This window comes from Phlebotomus argentipes, unplaced genomic scaffold, assembly GCF_947086385.1.
Source record: "Phlebotomus argentipes unplaced genomic scaffold, Phlebotomus argentipes genome assembly contig_2, whole genome shotgun sequence".
In the NCBI taxonomy this organism is placed as follows: Eukaryota; Metazoa; Arthropoda; class Insecta; order Diptera; family Psychodidae; genus Phlebotomus; species Phlebotomus argentipes.
Genome location: NW_026776162.1, coordinates 8,291,580 through 8,311,304, shown reverse-complemented (window position 1 = coordinate 8,311,304; position 19,725 = coordinate 8,291,580). Strand labels below are relative to the sequence as shown.

The window sequence follows — 19,725 nt, the reverse complement described above, 5'->3', positions numbered from 1 at the left end:
CATTCACCCGTCGAATTTGAACTGTGTTCTATAAGAGTATTTAAGAAGCCTCGCCCACTCGATTGCCACGCCCATTTGCAGAAATTGCTCAATAAAACACACTTCCAGCTGTTGAACTATTTCAGAGTGAGTTTAAAGCACACTGCGAAGCTCTTCAGCTTCCCATCTCACTACTTTGTAGCGTGATTTGGGCCACAAAGTGCTCATTTCTTCGCCAGAGAGCATCTCAATATAGTCAGTGGATGTTCGATAATTGCAAAAATGTGGATTAATTGTGAAAGAGATGTTAAACATCCATAAAACAGCAATTTTCAATCAGCGAGACATGGATGTTAATTAATTTTTATTTCACTTTTGCGCGAGAGCGGTGAAAAATCGCCATTTCAGCCTTTTACTGCCGATGAAATTTCGAAAAACCCATCTTCGGTGCTCTTTCCCAACGCGCGTCCTCGGAACAATCGTGAAATATTGAAGAATTCAAACTATGACATTAGTTCCGGAACATTAAAATATTTTTCTCTTATATGGGAAAAGATGTGTTTGCTGGTCTTTTTGTTGGGATGTCTTTTGTACAGCGCGTCGTCGCGACGATGGAAGGAGTTTTTTTTGTCTGTCTCCAGCATGGTGAGCTTCAATTAAATTGAAATTTAAGTGGTGTAAATTTACTTTTAAAAGTCTCGTGAACAAATTGACAAAATTCCCAGAAATTGCCTCATTTTCTCGTATGAGATAATTTTAATTTAATTTGGGACACTCTGTCTCTGCGCATAATCTCTCTCTCTCAGTCGTCGTTGATGGAGAGAAAGGGCGCGCGGTGGAAATTTATTTGTTTATGGAGTGAAAAATGAAGGGGTCAGTGTTGATTTGTGGCCACTCTTCATCCCGCCAGAGAGCCCAAGAGACGTCGCGCTGCACCTGAAGCACTGTGTCGGTCATTAACCCACTCATATCCCAGTTTGTTCACAACTCCGCGAGAGTCTTCGCAATCGTCTTGGAACATCTTCGCCGCACCGAACCAGTCCGTCATCGTTTGAGACACACGATATGGCAAGAGACATAATTAAAGGGGCGCTTTTTCGTCATTCCAGGCAATGGCGTGCCTTTGCGCAGCCTAATTAAAAATCATGATGAAAAATTGCACCTTCGCCACAAACACACACACACGAAATTGCCGAATTATGCAATGCTGCGGAGGGCAAAAAGAAGGGGGGGAAAAGGCTCCCTTTTTCGGGAAAGACACGCGTGGAAATCTAATCGGACGCCTTTGGAATCGATGGAGGAAATTCCATGCGCGAGAATTCCAGGCGCGGAGAATGAATTTTAATGATTACATAGCGCGTTGCGCTCGAATTAGTCCACCTAATGGAATAATATTAGTGCTGTTTGATGTTACAACAAATAAATTAGAGCCACTTGTTGGCTGCCATAACAGCCTTATTATGTGCAAAAGAAGAAAACGGTCGAAATAATATTTTTACACACTTAATTGTTCCTCTTTCACCGTCAATGCTTCGAGTTGATCGTCTTGTGGGAGATTCTGACAAATTTACACGCCGCCCAAATTAATCACGGACGCTCTTTTTGAGCGGGGAATTTATGTTTTTTTTTTTTCTACATGGCATGAAAATCGAATGGAAATTCTGATGAGGGAAAAACTGTTCATAACAAACATTGAATACAATTGGTGATCATTCTGGACATGTTTGTTTGTGTGTGTGTGTTTTTTTTCGGTGTTCTCACGAAGATCACCTCAAGATCAAACCCGTGTTTAGGATCATGAGAAGTTATGAATTGAGAGCAACTGCGAAAGTCTTTCGCCAATCAAAATTGAACTGTTGAGTGTCTCTCGGGAGTTGTTTACTTCTTGCCTTACAATTGCCTCAATAGTGTCTTCTTTCCATTATTCATGAGGTATTTTATATTGACTAATTCTCTGTGGAATTTCGCTTCTCTGAATTCCTCCAGTGCGATCGTAAAACTCTTTTGCCCTGAATATCCACGGCGCATTGCTCAAAAAGACCCCCCAAAATTTCCCATCTCTCTAGTCCACTGTGGAAATTGCGTGATTTCCCCACCAGGAGCGCGGCGTGTGGCGCGATCGATGGTGATTGAGAAGTCTGCTAATGGCAGCCTTATCAATGCGCATTATCATCGGCACCAGGCGGCCGCCGAGCTCACGTGCAAATATCTGCGCGTACAGAATACGTGGACGGCGCGTTATCCAATGGCCGAGTGACTTCCTGTAGTTTGGCGACAACTTTTTTGCCCGCCGTGGCGCTTGGCGCAGGGGTTGACGCAAGGCGCAGACATTCCGCCCGGCAGCGGTGTACAGCGCAGCAGAAGTCGCAGGAAGTGCAACTGCTCAAATAAGTGCAATATTCTGTCTATTTTAGGAGCTTTCTCTTTTGAGAGACTTCTTGCAGGATTCTTAAAGATATCATAACGATTTTGATAGGTTATGATTGGAAAAGTGTCTCTAAACAGCGATGAAACTGCAAAGATCTTCTAAATAAGGTTGTTTTCTAAGTATTTTACACTATTATGCTCTTTATTGACTTGCATTCAGTGCTGGTAAGACTGGCATTCTATGGCGTCACGTGTCTTGTCACGACCAAGCTTTGATCTTAATCCGACTAAACAGTGAAGAGAATTGCATGCAATTTCCGATTTTCCTTTTGATAACTCCTCAAGATTCTCCGGGAATTTGTTAAAGTGGATGTACGAATTTGAGCCACAATGTCTCGCCCTTGGCGTGACAATCTCCCGCGGAAGATGCTTCAATTGCAGAATGGCTTTCTCACAAATCATCCAACGATGGCAAAAGTGAGTCTAAGGCGCAGTTGACAAACTGGATTCTGCAATTGGCTGGTAATGAAAAAGCATCAATAATTCATTAAAAACAGTTTGGAATTGTTTTGTTGGGTCGGTGGCTTGTTTCGCATCTCTTGCGCGCACACAATTCAATGAATGGAGTCCGACTTTGTGTCACCATAAGGGAGTTTAATGTCCCTGGCGATGCCCGGGCCATCGTGCATGGGAAATGCACGGCGAGAAATGCCATCAATGGAGCATCTCGCAGTGGCCAATAATGGGGTGGCGGCGGAGGCAGGGAAGAAATAAAAAAAAGCAACGAAAGATTCCAGGCGACGAACCCGAAGACGCGCGCGCGCAGCGATGATTTAGGGCGACAAAATGATGGAAATTTATGTCACCCCATTGTGACGCGACTTGTGTAAACAGTCCAAAAATCCAAGGGAGACTCAACTATCGATTGTTCACGAACTTTACACACGCTGTTAATGGATTTTTCCTCACGATCAATCGATTGTCTTGAGCCATAAATCTCCTGAGAAGTTGTCCCGGCGGACAAAGCCGCTGACATGCTCAAGCACTCGAATGTGTCACAATACAAATCCACCATTTCTCATCGCTCGCCGGATTGCATTTCTCCCTCTGGGGTCAATGGGAAGCTCAGCGTCCCTTCGCACGACCAGAAAATCCGTCTCCCCTCGAATTTCACGCCATACAGTCGCCGCGAGGCGATTTGGTGCAGAGAAGCGCCCCGAAGAAGTCAATTTGACTTGTTTTTCCACTCAAACTGGTGGAATTTGGGCTGTTTTGAAGCAAAAATCTCTATTTTCTTAGCTCAATCTGTGCTCTTTATCATTTTTATCACTAAATAACCTTCGAATTTCAATAATTTTCCGCCCAAAACTCTGCTTAAAGACAAATAACACGATGGTTAACATTGAAAAGCATGATTTTCTGCCTCTATTCTGCCCCAGAATGATAAGAAAGTGCCTTCACTCTCGCCATGCAGATGTCTTTGCCATCACTCTGGCCTCATTCCTCCGCTGTGGAGTGTTGTTTTCTGGTTCTCAAACAGCTGAGTGCGTCTCGCACACACTTGAGATGTTCCTCCATCCTTTGTTCCATTCACAAAAGTGCCATCTTCTTTTCAATTCACCACCGATGCAATATCGCCAACAATGGACTTTTTCCTGCATTGCGCGTCCTCATCATTTTTCACCTCTGCAGATATCGCATTATGTTGCATTTTTGCCCTGAACAATTGCGGTTAACGTATTGCATTTCGGGAGTTTTTCTACCGTAAAATTCTCAACAGTAGCTGATGGCTTCTTTGCGGCCAATCTGCAGAGACAGAGAAACTCTGCATATGCAATTTCCTATCCTTCTCGAGAGAGAGACAGAAAAAAAGGCTCTTCTCGCTATCAAAGTTCAAAAAGGGAGGGAAAATGTTAATTGCAATTAGAGGCTGAATTATTCATTGCACGGCAGATACGACCGATGACCAGCAATTCTAACGAAGAGCACACGCCAGGCAAGTCTTTAAGACACTCATTACGAATTAATAACAATGTTTGGAAGGCGCATTTGCGCGCCAAAAGTCCGTGATGGGTTTTCAGGAGAGCAGATGCACACTTTGAGTCCTGTTCCTCTGGTTTGCCCCCTTCAGTCGTCGTCGCCCCGACGAAAGGGTTGCGCTAGAGATCGTGCTAGTTTCAGCCATTGAATCACCCTTTTTTCCCCTACGCAAAAAGGGGGAATTTTTCTGTGTTGTGCGCTGGAAAGGAAAAGGCAGTCGAGCATTGCGTCTTAAGTAGATTCACTGAAGCGACCTAATTTCACCCAATCCGCCGTCAATTCTCCATCAAACACTTTTCAAACAGCGACCATCAGCTGCTGCCCAAAATGCGCTCCTTCTCCATACATTTTTTTCGTGGCCATCTTCACGGAGTTCATGGAAGTCTCGCTGCGCGCGCGTTCCACCAAAATGATTTTCTCCCCTCGTTATGACGGCTGAAAAATTGTAATTATGTAATTACTATTCAAATTGGACTTGCGGGCTCCGCTGCGCCCTCCGCGGACGGGTGAGTTGTTGATGGTTTGGCCGTGAAGATGATGGAAAACACCACGTGGCGCTGGATTGCGCGCGCAAAAGCACGCGTCCGCAGAGCCTGACCAGATGGCCAGGTGCTCGCTGGACCTGTTGATTGGGCCTTCACGCAAATTCTCGTGCAACCTTTTCACCTATGATTGACTCTTTCTCCCGCAGAAACCCTATTATTGACTCACTGCAGCTCCACGTGCCGCTTTTGTGGTGAACTGGAGAACAATGAGCAATTTTCGAGTGAAAGGATTCAATATTTAGGGTGAATTGGTGAAATTTTGGGTTGTTTACACTGGCAAATATTTAGGGAAAAGTGGGGCAGATTTAGGAGAAAGCCGTCTAAAGTCTCTGTAAACTACAGAAGAAGAAACATTGGCGGGAAAAGTCACTTTTCTTTCCACTTTTTAATTGTTTTTAAGACAAGTTCGTAAATGAAATAATTTTTATCTTGAATACTTTGCAATTTTAGTACGTTAACTTTGAAGTTATCGACACTTATCGACAGTTATCGATATGAATTGCGTGGAAATTGCTTTTTAAATACAAGTTGAAGGGAAAAATAGTTAAACTCGATGTAAAAAGGACTAATTAGTCATATTTTTCGCCTTAAAATTATGGGAAAGAGGAAATTGCACGCAATTTATATCGATAACTGTCGATAAATATCGATAATTTCAATCAGTTCAACGGAAAAATATGCTTTTTATTGAACAGTAATATATATGTTTCTCCCCTCAAACAAATCCAAAGATTTTCTCCTCAATTTAATATCAAAATACTTCTTTATTTTGAACCTATTATTAAAAAACGCTTTAAAAGTCAGGGAATTTTGTTAGTTAATTGTATATTTAGACTGGATATTAAAGCGTTTTGCTGAACAATTCAAACTCTGGCTTGAAATCTTGCCAAATTTTCCCCCTCGTTTGAGAGTTTTCACGGCTTGACCTCATCTTGAATCTGTCGGGTGTCAATCTCAATCACTTTGTTTACCAAATATCGACACCGAGGAGCCGCAGAGCGCGTGGCAGATGCAACTTTCGGCCACTATCGCCAGATGTTTTTCCCGCGGCGCGGAGAAAAATGGGGGGAAGCGCAGAGCGCCAAAGCGAGTGGCACAGGAAGTGGCTCATTTTCAGCTGAACACTTATCAGGTCACGCTGATAGTGCGGGCGACCCTAACCTACGTCGCAGCTGCTCACTTTGGTGTGTCTTTAAAACGTGTTCTTGGCGATTTTCTTCAGGTCCCAAAAAGCGTCTCGCACTGCCAAAATCGATGCTGTGCGTGATGGGAATCCAAAGTGAGGCTGTGTGGACAAAAGGCACTTGAGAAGCGTGGGAGTTTCTGAAGACGACTGTCTCACTTCAATGGTGTGGCAAAAATGCCATGGGAGAGAAAAATGATCTCTTCAGCAGCTGCAACGCGAGTGACAAGCAATTGTTGGCCATTTGAAGCATTGCCACGTGCGAGGGTCAAAATTCGACGTTGCCGGGGACAAAAGCCGATCGTGCTCAATAAAGTGGTCATAAAGTCTCTCTGGCTGGGAGGAAATTAACATGAATTTGAGAAATTCTTCGCGTCATCCTCAATAAAAAGTCACTCCGACGAGTGAATTCATGCTGGCGTTTTCAACTGTGGAAATTCCTGCGCGGGATGCGATTTCCAGGGGTGAAAATCATGCTGTTTGTGGGCGTTTGACGACTCAATGCGGGCTGTTTTTCTAAACTCCCTTTTGCCATAGATTTGGATCTTGATGCTCGGATCCTGGGCGATTCTCAGCACCTGCTTGTCGAGCGATTAAAACATGCATCTTGTTGGGATTTTGTACCCCCAAATTTTCTCTCGACTTCACACACACACAAACACACACTCTTGAAGGCAAGAAGTTGTGTGTTTGCGTCGCAAGGTGAGAAGACTTTTGGGCTGAAGAAATATCACAGGAGAAGAGGAGGAAAATATCGCCGCATTTCGAGGAGCAGATGTAAATTTCATGGGGCCTCTCAATGGGATTTCTCTCTCTCTCTCTCTCGCTCTCGTCATGGAAAACACAAAGTAGCATCAAAACACAAGCTGATGAATATTTTTGTGTAATTTCTTGCCTCTGTGTGTGCGTGCGTGTTTTTTTATGAAGCTGCACGCGGACTTTCCACGGTGATTGTGACAGAAATGAGGGTCACAATTGAATGTGCGCGCAAATGCGGGTTTTGATTGCACAATTACACCTCAATCTCGAGGCGACTTCTGTGCATAAATTCCATCGTCGCCTGGGACGACAGGTGACGATGATCTTCTGCCATGACAATCAATTAAATCCACTGCGCGATCTCCTAAGCGCGCTTCCTCAATGACGGAATAGGGAAAGCTCGGCGGAGATCCCAATTCGGCAGGTGGCGAAGATGGTTTGGCCAGCGTGTGAGAAAGGAGAGGTGTTTTCAAGATGTTCTCTCAAGAGACCGGATGATCAGGTGCATTTCAATATTTAATAATAATAGACGTCGCTCTCTCGCCTCAAAATCCCCTCATGAGAAGTTTCAAAGCATAAATTGACTTCGAAGCATTGTTACACTTTTTTTTCACACACAAAAAACCCCAGAAACTCATCCCAAATGCGCTCTCTTCTGACTATTGTCCTGCCAAAAGGATTTCTCACAAAAAGAGTGACCATTTCGATACTCTCGCAGCCAAAATAGATTTCAACTCAGACACCTTCGAAAGGTGTGTGTTTGTTTGTGCTAAAGAACACTGTGGCAAGGAGAAAAAGAAATTATTATATTAAATTTATTATCGCATTAAATTCTTGATGCTTTATCGACCGTCTCATGACATAATTCACTTAATTGTGTTGGCAAGAAAATTATTTCACCAGCCAAAGTGCATCTTTTGCCTCCTCCTTTGCCGGCAGACGCATTTTGTGGAACAGCTGGCGAAATTTATGTGCTCTACAAAGTCTCGATTTATTGGCAATCTCTCTTCTTGCATGTGCTTCGGAGGACTTGCAGGCTTCCTTAATCCTGTCGAGGATATTAAAGCGATATTTGAGCACAATGCGCTCCTTTCTCGTCTTTCATCCCATCTTTTTGGACGCTAAGGAAGTGAATGCCAAAGGCAAACTCACTTTATGCGAAGCTGTGCTTCTCAGAATGCAAGAATTTCTATTTCAAGGTGTTTTATTTAATCAAAACATCAATTTTTTTAATTCACAGCTTTGATTTTCAACAATTTTGACACATTTTTCTAGGTTATGTGACTGATTTAAGACTTAATAACATCTTAAAGTAGAAATTCTTAAGCGTTAACTGAAAGTATTTTCACTTTATTGGTAGAATTGCGTATTTTACTCAATGAAAAACGTGATTTTAGTCAAACATAACCAAATTTTTCAAGAGATATATGAAGAAATATATGCAAAAAAGCTATTTAAGTGGAAGAAAATCATAAAATATTGTAAGAAATCATGAATTTTATAGTTATCAGTTAGATTTCGGTTAGTTTTCACTTAGATTTCAGTTCTTTAATGACGAAAGGTGTACAAATTGTAGTCATATTATCTTCCCCTTGAATAAATCTATAAACCATTAAAATTGTTCAGTAAAGTGAATGATCTTGACATCGTTTTCTGCTCTCGAAAGCACTTAGCTGGACTTCGCAGAGACGCGCGCAAGGATGAAGAAATCCTTGAGGAAGTGAGTGAATTTTGGCGTGTGCCAAATGTTTCCATCCGTTTTCTTTGATTTCCATGAAAGACCCACGTTTTCGGAGAGGAAAAAAAACCTCCTCTGGAGGACATATGGACACAATTGCTGCTCCTTGGCAGCATTTTGCATGACTGGAGAGAAGATGCTCTGGAGCAACAAGAGAAATGCAACAATGGACAGCCGAGTAATTACTGAGAGTGCTTGAGGGGGTGTCGGTGGATGCAGAGCAGCAGCTGGCGAATTGCACATGTTCTCACCCTCATTTCCACCCTTGTTGCATTCCTCTGCGCACAGCATCCACCGGAATTCACAAGCAAATTCCCAGTGAATTCCCAGTTTCCGGGACGATTACTGAAGCGTACACCTTCCCAGGCATGCAAAAAATGCGCACACAATTCGGATCAACAGGCTTTCCGGAAATAGGCCGGATGGTGGCTGAGAGCGTGGATTTTTTGCCCTGTGCGCGCCCCCAAACAAATGTTCCTCTCTCTCGTCGTTCAGCTGGCGCAAAGTGACGCTCGTTCTCTCGTGATTTTCAGCGCATAATGAGAGCAAACGTGAATTTCTGGGCGACGACGACGAATGAGGATTTCTTTTTAAGGGAAAAGCCAACAATTCTCGGGCCTCGGCTGGAAAAGTTTGCCTGGCGCGCTGAGAAATGTTGCAGCTTGCCTGGGCTTGAATATCAGTGCGTTAATGCATATGCGCCCAGAGGGAAAAAGTGGCCCACGAAAGCGACTTCTGCGGATTGGGAGCAGGTGAAGTTGGCCAACACTCTTTTTGAAATATGGACAGCGAATGCATGTTGCCAAAAAGACCTCGGCAATCTCTCTCGCTCAGCAACATTAGGAACACGGGCTTCCTTCATTGCGCTCAACTATCCTGTGGCCCTTTTTGCTCTGTCTTCCTTCTCCTCCGCACAGTCATCTGCTGCAGTTGGCCTAGAAGACCATCAGTGCTTTTTACCCATCTTGAAATCAATGTTTGACGAAAAAATACGATGAACATGCCAGAGTTTGCCTTCGAGTAGATTGAAGATCGCAAAAGCATGAGCGCCCAATCCAGGGCTAGAGATTTGAAAAAGTGGGCGGGGCAACCGAATGGGCGGGTCGTGTATCAAAAATACTTACGCAATCATTCGTATTTTGTAAGAATTTTCTCATGAAACAGCCAAAAATTTGCTTACAGTGCAAAAATGGTGAAAAAATGCAGATTTAGTGACAGAACTGCCAAAGTTTTGAGCAACTAAGGGAATTTCTTGAGCTCTTTTAAGACACTAAAGCCTATTCTAGTGCACCAATTAAGCCGTGCCCTCTCGATTTGACCCATTTTCACCCCACAAATCAAATGGGCGACTTTGAAAATCTGTGCTCAGTTCGTTTTGCTCACTTTAAGACATTCCATGGATCTTCCTGATCTCTCATCTATGCAAACAATGCTCTCAATCGCCCTGCAACTCAACTGCGAGCAGTCTAATGTTCCTGAGCGTCACCCTGCTGGAAATGTGATTCGGTGAATAGAAAAAAAAGGGAGCTTGACTGTGAGTTTTTGGTGGAATAGCATAAAAAATCGAGCAGATGTCTTTTTTTTTCTCCTCTTCACTGACGCTATTTGGCACGTGCTGGGCGTCTTTTGAACAAAACCCACCATTGTCCTAAGATTTTTCCCGATTTTTTGTCCCTCCAACTCTGAAAAAAATTTATCAAATTTCCCGTGAAATTTGTACAATTTGCAACTTCATGTCTTATCATTGCGCGGTGGAGAATTATTGACATGAAGATTGAGGGGATGATTTATTTATCTTGTGTTTGTGTGTGTGGAGGTTTTTGGGAAGGCAAAAACTGAGGGTGGATCAAATGACATGTTGTCTTTTGGGTGTGCGCACGTGCCATTTGCCGAGAAGAGGATGAAATTCATCAGAAAAGCCCCGAAAAGCCAGGTGGTTTGTGGAGGAAAAGCAGGCAGTAGCATCTCTTAGCCACTCTCCATCTCTGCCTGTTGCTGATCGAATGTCTCTCGAGGAGTTCCTCCTGAATTTCCGTCAGATGGGCGAGGAAGGAGGCCAGATTATCGGAAATGGAATCTGGCGAGGCTCAGGCGAGATGCGGAAAGAATTGTGAGGATGATCAACAGATGCAGCACAACATCCACTGTCGCTCATCTGTTGAGAGGACTTGACGAGGGTGTGGGGAGGTGCATCCTGTTGCATGGCAGCCTGCCAGATTTTGCAGCCTGCTGGTGGATGGAAAGGTGGATTCTCCATGGCAATTTGTTAACAGATGTCTGGGCATAATGAGGGCCAAAAGAATTCAATCAAACATCGCCCGAGACATTTCCATACAATCCACTCTCTCTCTCTCTCGCCCACGCCAGCTGCCATTGATAACAATGTTTGCCGTATCACACACCTCGTGGCACCTGGATTGTCCTCACAGCCATCCCAGACACACACTGACAATCGGGCTGACTGTTGAGCAATGCAAACACTGTTCTAGGCGCGCCGGATTCCTTCGGGAAAAATAGTGCGAAGAGCACATGGCGATTTTGGCGCGTAATCTTGCGTGTCTCAATGAAATTTATCGCAAAGAAGTGCCTTTAATTGCCGGAATGGCAGATGGTTTTGTTTACTACACCAGCAACGTGCGGCCAATGCCTAAAAAACAGCTCCAGCTTAAGCGGAAGACCGGCTCACCATTCAGTCGATTGAGACACAAATTCGCCCCAGAGTTCATCTCCACGCACTCAATGCGACATCTGCCCATCTCTCATGCAGAAAATCCCCCATTGAGGAGCTCCTTTCGCTCTCTGACCAGCAGATTTCCAGCAGCTTATCGCGCCGCGGCTTCTGGGTGAGATTTTCTCAAGGTGGTTCTGATTCTCAGGCCGTCTTTTTGGTCACTTTGCTCAGCCGAACATTCAGCGCTCTTAATTGCATTAAAATGTCTTCTCAAAGTGAAGTCAGTGATTTTGGCGTTCAGCCATTGAGATAAGAAATCTCTCATCTGAAATACTTACATTGTTGACCGCTTTTTCAATTTAATACATATAATTTTATTGCATATTGAATTGAGATTTCACATTTATCGTCAAAAGTCCTCCCAGAAAGTGTATTTTAAACCACTGAATGCACTGGAATTGATGGTTTTTGAGCGTCGTAAAACGCCAAGGGATGATAAAAGTGTCTCTCCGACGAGCGATAGTAAAGGAATTGTCATGGCATTTTATGTGTGACTCTCTCTCCTGGCAAGGAAAAAAAAAAGAAGGAGGAGAAGAGGAAAAACGACCGTTACTGGCGAGAGGACACAAAGGAGGATTGAATTTTGCTGGAAAAAAAAGTCCCACGCTATTGAATTTGAGAACCCGAAGGAGATTCAATTAATTTCTCTCATGGATTACAGTCGAATTCAAGAAGGATTCGTCGGGGAAAAAAGTCCCTTCTTGAATGGATTTTCAATCGAGAAAAGGGTTTTGTGATATTGTCCTGAGCTCAATTCCCGGATTTGGTGATTTGTTTGCATGTAAATAGTGTCTTAGGAGGACTTTCTCAGTACATTGCTGGCTCTTCTGGGAATTCCGAGAGTGTGACTCTGCATATTGGCGCCATATGGACGATAAAATCTCCTGGAGAAAGGCCGAAGGACATCCCTCCGTAAATATGGCATATGGCAGGAGGAGAGCCTGCAGTAAATTCCTCGCTTCTGAGCCATAAAAGCCATGGAAAAACCCAAGGCATTTGTCTAACTGATGGGATAATGCGTCCTTCGCGGGATGTCTCAATGGCAGAATCACCGGATTGAGCGTGCAATTGATAGATCAAGATCGAAGGGTGAAATGGGAAAAGTTAAACCTCAGCAGTGGCAGAAAGTCTCTACTTACCCTCACCCCGAATCACCCCCCAAAAAAAAACTCATCCATCGATCGCCGGTGATCTTGCAAACCTCACAGTATATCATCTTACAAACATCGTGAGCGATTGTTTGAACCCCAAGAAATGCTATAATGTGATATTCCTCAGTCACTTCTCTGCCAAATAGTGTGATGGATTGTTGTTGGACTGTCAAGGGAAGCGCCAGAAAAGGGATGGAAATCTAAGAAATTGTGTAAATATCCAATTTCCTACTCTCCGTCTCACAACACTACCTGAATATTTGCATAAGCCCTCGGCAAAGTCCTCTTTCCCTCAATTGACCAACATCTGGAAGCGCCATGGACTTCTTCTCTATTGCCCACTGTAAATCTTTGCAAAAAAGAGTCCTTCGCCTCCCGAAGAGTGTCAAGAGAAGCATTTTTACACCCATTGAACTCATCTTTGAGGCTCCGTTCTTCGGCAAAAAAGTGTCGATTTGTGTCGCTGAGCGACTAGAGGTGAGCTTCTAGATAATCACTGGACCGTGTGTGTGAATTTCTGTGAGAAATCCTACGGGATGATATCGCGAGATGCTTCAGCGACTTCCTCGAAGGCAAATTCCTAGAAAATTGTCCAAGGATTTCGAGGAATTGACGCGGTTTTTTCCATGATCTGCGCGGATTCTCGTGAAATGTCTCGAAGACGAACATGTTAAAGCGTCTTCCTGGATGAAAATACACTGTGAAGAAACATCTCATGGTATTCCAGTAGAGTGTCATAGGAGAATCTCATGTTAACATCAGGAAGAAATTCTGCGATTATGTGAATTTATTGAAGGATTTTAATTGCAGATTATCCACATTTCGTTACTTGATAATCATGAGACGTATTGTGGTAAAAGCATAAGACATTCTAATGAATTTCCGAAGGACTGTCTTATGACATGTAATTAAACTCTCTTTATTCGTATATTACAATCTTCTTCGCATTTTTTTAAGCACTTTTGGCATGTCTGACGTGAAAGGGTTGAAGCAACATTCTTGAAATTTGTGAAAAGAGTGTTAAAAATTACTATTTACAGGCGATATAATTACAACTTTCACAGCAACACACAATAAAAGATGCTACAATGTTGGGAATATATTGAAAAATCTCCCGTGAATCCACCACAGAGTTGCTGAGTGAATCAGTTAATGAGGGAGAGATTGGCGTCAATCTGCAAGCTGTTGCACCCTCCAGTTGATTTCTGGACAAAAATCGACTCCAATTATATTCATTTCTTGCCTGCTGTTCCACTATCGTCGTTTCCTCCATTCCAATGGACTCTCTTGGGCATATCTATGGCGCAGATTTTCCCCATAAAGAAGAAACCATCTCTAACATATGCCATCTAGTCGCCGCTCTAAGTGATTGCTCACAAAACTCTGTGCTACATTGTTGGGAATTTATTAGCCTCAAATCGTGGCCACCTTGCCTGGGAAGTTGACTTCTCTTGCGAAGGCACGCCAGATGATCTCGGGACTCGGGCGAAAATGGAGCATTTATCGGCTGACGCCTGTTTCTCGTCCACCCAGGAAAGTCTTCGCAACATGGGCGGATCGCGGCTGAAATCCACCACGAGAGGCTCGTTAGTTTCAGGAACATCTCTATGGAGGGCCATAATTTTGTGGTCGCCAAACTCTCTGAATCTCGATATGAAATCAAAAAGATCTCATGCAAAACTTCTGCCTGGTGGTTTTTTTTTTCACCCAACAAAAGGCCAAAAACTTAGCGGACCAACTGTTCTTCCGCAATGCAGAAGAATTGTATTAGAAAAGATGTGTTTTTCTATTGAAATCTAACAAACATCTGACTGTTTTTCAGGCAAATGGGGCAAATGGCTTTGGCCAAAAAAAAAATCTTATCACTCTCACTCTGTTCGGCGAGGAAAGAGGAGAAGTAATAATAAATGTGGAACAATAAATACAGGAGGACTCAATGTAAAAAGTGGGCCGACAAAAAAGAATAAATTATTTCAAAGGGTTTTTCCAGCTGATGCCTGACAAAACGGACAAAATGGATCTCAAAAATCCCTCGGGAGGAAAAAACAGGCCACATTTGGAGGCTCTCCTTAAGCTGGATCGTTGCAACTGCTGGCATTGAAAAAAACACCTTCAAAGCATGTTTTTCTTTGAAGCCTCAACCAGCTTTCATTGCTCCAGGAAATTAGCTTCCTCCCGAGCGTCTATTTCCATGACAAAAGGGAGAGGAAAAGGATCGGAAAGATCGTTGAATCAACAAGTCCGCCCATTTCGTGCAGATTTTTGGCGCAATTTTCAGGTTGATTCGCTGTTGCATTTCGCATCTTCTGACGAGAAATGATGATCAAACAGGCGCTTCCGGATCCTTCAGTGCCTTCAGTGTCATGAAATATGATCTGCACTTCGTTGCTTGCATTTGCGATGATCGTATCTGCAGCAAAACACCTCTGAATTTGTGATTCTAGCGATCTTGTGATCGTGAAATCCCCCAAAATCCAGATACGACCATCGCAAATGCAAGCGACGAATTTATTTCCGGTGTGTTGCTCATTTTTATTGACTCTCCCGACGAAGGGAGCGCTCAAGGTGTTCCTCAGGGTGGATTTTTGCATAAGAAGTGTCTCTCTGTTTTTTTTTGTGCGATCGCGCATCTCAAATATCAGTCGAAGAGATCAGAGTTTGGAGAGGGAAAAAGTCCGGGTGTTCCGTCAGAGTCTGTTTTGGGAGTTTGTAGAGAAGCGAAGGCCAGGTAGAAAAGATGCAGCAATCCTCGGCCAGAGATCTTCAATTTTACGTCCATCGTGGGACATCTGCTTTCCACGGCGAACGGCGGGAAGAAGAGAGGCGACGAGAGAGAGAGAGTGTCTTGAGGAGGAAGAGAAGAGATCCCATTGAAGGTCGCCATTGGAGATCTATCGAGAGCAATCTACGCACGATCCGAGGCTTTCTCGGTGGATTTTCGGACGCGTGGCTCAATTGGCGATTGAATTAATTGCACTGACCGCGCCGAGAGAGGTTTTCGTTGATCCTCAAAGCACGACAATTGCATCTCTGTCGCGCACACTGATTTCCACCGCAGAGAAATCACATCTGCCCGCGTGTGGCAATTTTCATAAATTGCTCGCTCATCGATCGCCCGATCAATTTTATACCATGACGATCGGTCGCTGTGACATTCCAGCGTTGTCGCGAGCGCCAATTTGCCAAATTACGGCCGCGCCCGATTCCGCCCCACGGGCGCGCATTGATACATTTCGGCCCCGTGGCGCATAATCGATGAGACGTGAGGCAGGCGATCGTGAAAGTGACACACGCAGATGCGACACCCGGCAGATTTTCCACTTGATTTCCGCGCCCAAAATCCGCACCTGCAAACGCAGATCGATCGCGCCAGGTGATCAAGAGGATCTCTTGGGGGAAATGATGACATTTCTGCCATACTTTCTCAGGCAATTTCCACCAAGTGATCAAGCCATGGGACGATCGGTGATCTTTGGCGGCATCGCGAATTTGACCACTGATCGCGTCCTGTGAAATTGCGTTAACACTTGACGCACGCGGAATGTTGGAAAAACAAGCAAATTCAAGTGTTTTTCGTACGTTTTATGGATTAGCGCTATTTTTGTCGCAGTTTTTAATGCTTTTTAGCGTGAAAGAATGAAATAATATTGATAAAAACTTCTATTTTTGACATAAAAACAATTTTTTTCGGTAAAATTTAGTATATTTTTACAGTTTTTGCTCAATTCTGAATGAAAACCGCCATAATTTCTTGCATAATTTCAAGATTCGCTATAAAACACTTTATAGAGTTTATTCATTCTTTAATTCCCTCCCCAAAATCATCGGTATTGCGAGTGTTAAGAACTTTGGCGAAGCGCGGCGGACTTTCGAAAAACGCGGGTCGAGCAAAAGAACAAGCGATCAAACCGGAAATGGAATTATAGTGGCATTTATCTCGCTGGCTGCAATTAAAAGCATGGCAAGAAAGGTAATTGCGGGTCGTAATGACAATTGAAATATTTCTCTCTCTCTCCGCCGATGCTCAGCGAGACCCGAAATTCTGCGCGGGGCGCGCAAAAAGCCACGCGACCGGTTGCGCCCGATCACGTATTGGCTCTCTGGTGCGGAGTTAATTAATAAAACCACCAATTTATGGTGAATTGACGGGGTGAATTGGATCTTGGGGGCTGCTTTCCGTGGGCCGCGGCCGTTAGGGCGATTCCGGGCTAATTGCGCGCGGAGGTGAGTAATTGGCCAAGGAAGAGGCGCGAGCGATGCGATGGCGGCGCCGCGCCGTGGCGGAGACCGGCGACTGCTGCCCCTTCTTGCGTGTGTGCGCGCACGAGTGGTGGGGGAAAGCGCTGCTCGGCGGCCGTGGCTTCTCCTTCCCGGCCGAGCGCTCGTCAGTTGCTTGGTGTCGTTTCAGTGCGCTACACTGTACGTCAGAGACTCGGTCTTTCGCCCTGAGAAGTCAGCTCTTGAGCACAGAAGAAGCCCAAAGTCCTTCCCAAGACTCGAGGCGAGGATATCCTGGAGAAGTGTTGGACGGTATCGTGAGTGCTTTGAGTGATTGCGAAGCCATAAAAAGGATAATAATTAAGGATTACGCGGAGAGCGAGTGTGCATGAAAGATGGGTGATCCTCGCGTGTGACCTCAAGTGATCGTGACCTGCGGATGCAGAATGCATCCTCGTGAGTCAATTCATGGATTCAGATACCTTTGTTCCGTGGCCAATTTGCGAGTGATTCCACAACAATCCTAAAAAAGTCAGAGTTTTTTTCTTTTTGCTGGCAGTTTTAGGAGAAAATTCAAAGTTTCTGTTCTTCTCTATCTCTCTCTTGGTGAAATTACAAGAAAAATACATATAAGAAAGGAGAGAAAAAAAAGAAGAAAATTGTGTGCCTAAAGAAAGGGGGAGGAAAAACCGCATTTTCATCGGCATTTCTTGTGGATTAATCAGCCTTAGTCTGCAACGATGAATTGGATTAATTTAACTTTAGCCCTGTGGATTCTAACCATCTCGATGGTTGTTCAGGTAAGAGTGCAACTTGTGATCGCTGATTGAGATCATTGGAGATTATGCAGAGTGTCATTTAGTCAGTGAAATGCAATCAAGTGTCGCGCAACATGATTTTCCAGCAGATTTAATTCTAATCGCGCTGTGCGTTTTGTGTTTTGCGTGTGGGATTTTTCGGTACAGAATTTAATAATTGTTGCAGCGAAGAAATCGCGCACGACAAGTGATTGAGCGCTCGCGCGCACAATTTTCGGCTAGAGAAAACAGTCTCAACATTCCGCTAGACAAATGTAATGAGAAATTGTTGAGGCAAAAGATATCGGGCGCCTAATGAGCTGCGCGAAGGGAAAATCTATGCAGTCCATCTTCGCGGCCTTTTTCCGGCCCTGCAAGCTTAAATCACACACAACTTGGCAATATTATCGCGGCTCTCCTATGCAACATGACTGCACAAACTCCTCTTGATCCCCGGCAAATAAAACATGCCTCATGGTTGGCAACGAAAAAACGACTCCTCCGAATGCACGGTGTGTCCAAGAAGCATCGGCCAAAGAGGAGGCATGAATAGAGTTGGAACCAGAAAGTGTTCCCAGTGAGAGCGACTGGCAGAGCAACATCTCTCGCGGATCTCTTGTGTTGGTCGCACCAACACACAGCTTGCCAGGCGCGCTCGCAAACGGTGATCGAAGTTTCTTGCTTTTAAAAAGAACGAATTGGAATTGTTTCCCACGGCATGCGATTCGCCGGTCAAATCAGGGCTGTGCTCGTCATTTCCAGTCACTTTTTTCTTCTTCTGTGTGTGTGCGCGAGGAAAATTCCTCAGCGGATTTTCCACACACTTCGACACGGTGTTCGTGATGTGGAAGGGTGGCGCGTTGGGGGGGGTGTTTGAGGGTAACAAGTGGGTGGCAATTCCCACCCTCTCTCTCTCTCTCTCACGTGTCACACCGTCACGTGGCGGCGTTTTCCGGCCATTTCCACCGTCCACGTGGGTGAAAAAATCACACGCAACTCACTGTCCAACCCTGAAGTCTAATCACAGCTCATCGAATGCTTTTACCATTTTATTGTGTGCTCAGAAAACGGATGAATGAGGTGGAAAGAGAGAGAGAGAGAGAGAGAACAGGAGATGCACAAGATGATGAGGGAGAGAAAAATTGAGGCAAAAAGGCCCCCCAAATGAGACAAACACACGTTTTTTGGGCAAAAATAAAGAAGTCTCTATTTGTATATAATAAAATGTAAATGTAGAGTTTTGTGGATGATAAAAAATTGATTTTAAAAGTATAATTAATTGCAAGCGATTAATTTTATTCAATAGACACACGCAGATGATTGTGTGGTGGGGGAAATGGCCGCGCATCAATTTTCTGTGTCAATATTTCCTCATTTTCAAGCCTAATTAAGATCGCGCGAAGATCGCGCTCGTTTCTGCACTTGATCTCATCTCGCTGTGTGTCCTTTTCGGCTTTAAAAATTCATAATTTATGCCACCTACTTCATCACTTGCGCCTCTCTCGCTCTCTCTCTCTCTCTATTGCTCAATTGTGATCCACGGGAGCCATAAATATTACGGGTGTCATCGATAAATCACAGTCGAGTGGGGCTTTTTTTCCCCCGACCAGCTCACAAACGGGCACAAATATGCGCAAAAAAGTCTCCGGTACTCATGAAAAATGGACGAGGAATACAATGTGTTCAGTTTGATATCCTCCTTCTGCCCATTTTCCCACCCCCTTGCGCGCAAAAAGAGCCCACCCTTTATCAGTGCGCGGAAAAGAGCCGCGATCATCGATGAGGCTCTTTTGTTTGAGCCACTCGAGCATTGCGCGCCTGGAATTTGTCGAGAGTGTGAGATTTTCAATGGCATAAGTCAACAGTCTCGAGATCTTATGCTAACTTATTTGTTCAAAAAGTTTCTCTATTTATAGACCCATCTCACTCTGTGTCACATGAAGCTGCCTCAGGCGCTCCTCTTTTTGCCTTCTTGTGCGCCTCCTTTTGCAAAGCAGTCTCAGAAATAGCCTCTGAGATCTGGCAAAGCGACGTCCCTGAATTTTCTGCAACCACAAAAATGCATTCACATCTCTGAATAAGTCCAGTTTTTTGTGTGTAGAAATTGAGAAATCGATACTTAAGGGAGTCGATGCGACTTTTCATTCATATCTTGTAAGATATAATTATGAATTCTACCGTATCAATTCGCTGCCCTGAAGGCTGTTTTGAGTTGAA

At 44.2% G+C, this 19,725-nt stretch overlaps 1 protein-coding gene across 3 annotated transcripts in view; it reads left to right on the top strand.

Annotated features, from left to right (window-relative positions):
* Nucleotides 1-16,885: 16,885 nt before the first annotated feature.
* The window catches only part of LOC132264989 (neurogenic locus protein delta), a 29,103-nt gene continuing 26,263 nt past the window's right edge, over nucleotides 16,886-19,725 (top strand). The window contains exons 1-2 of one of the 3 annotated variants that reach the window (XM_059765358.1): nucleotides 16,886-17,167; nucleotides 17,331-17,511. In XM_059765358.1, coding sequence (XP_059621341.1) covers nucleotides 17,452-17,511 — 60 coding nt within the window. In that variant the 5' untranslated portion in view covers nucleotides 16,886-17,167; nucleotides 17,331-17,451. The other 2 variants (XM_059765360.1, XM_059765357.1) reach the window with 2 other exon arrangements.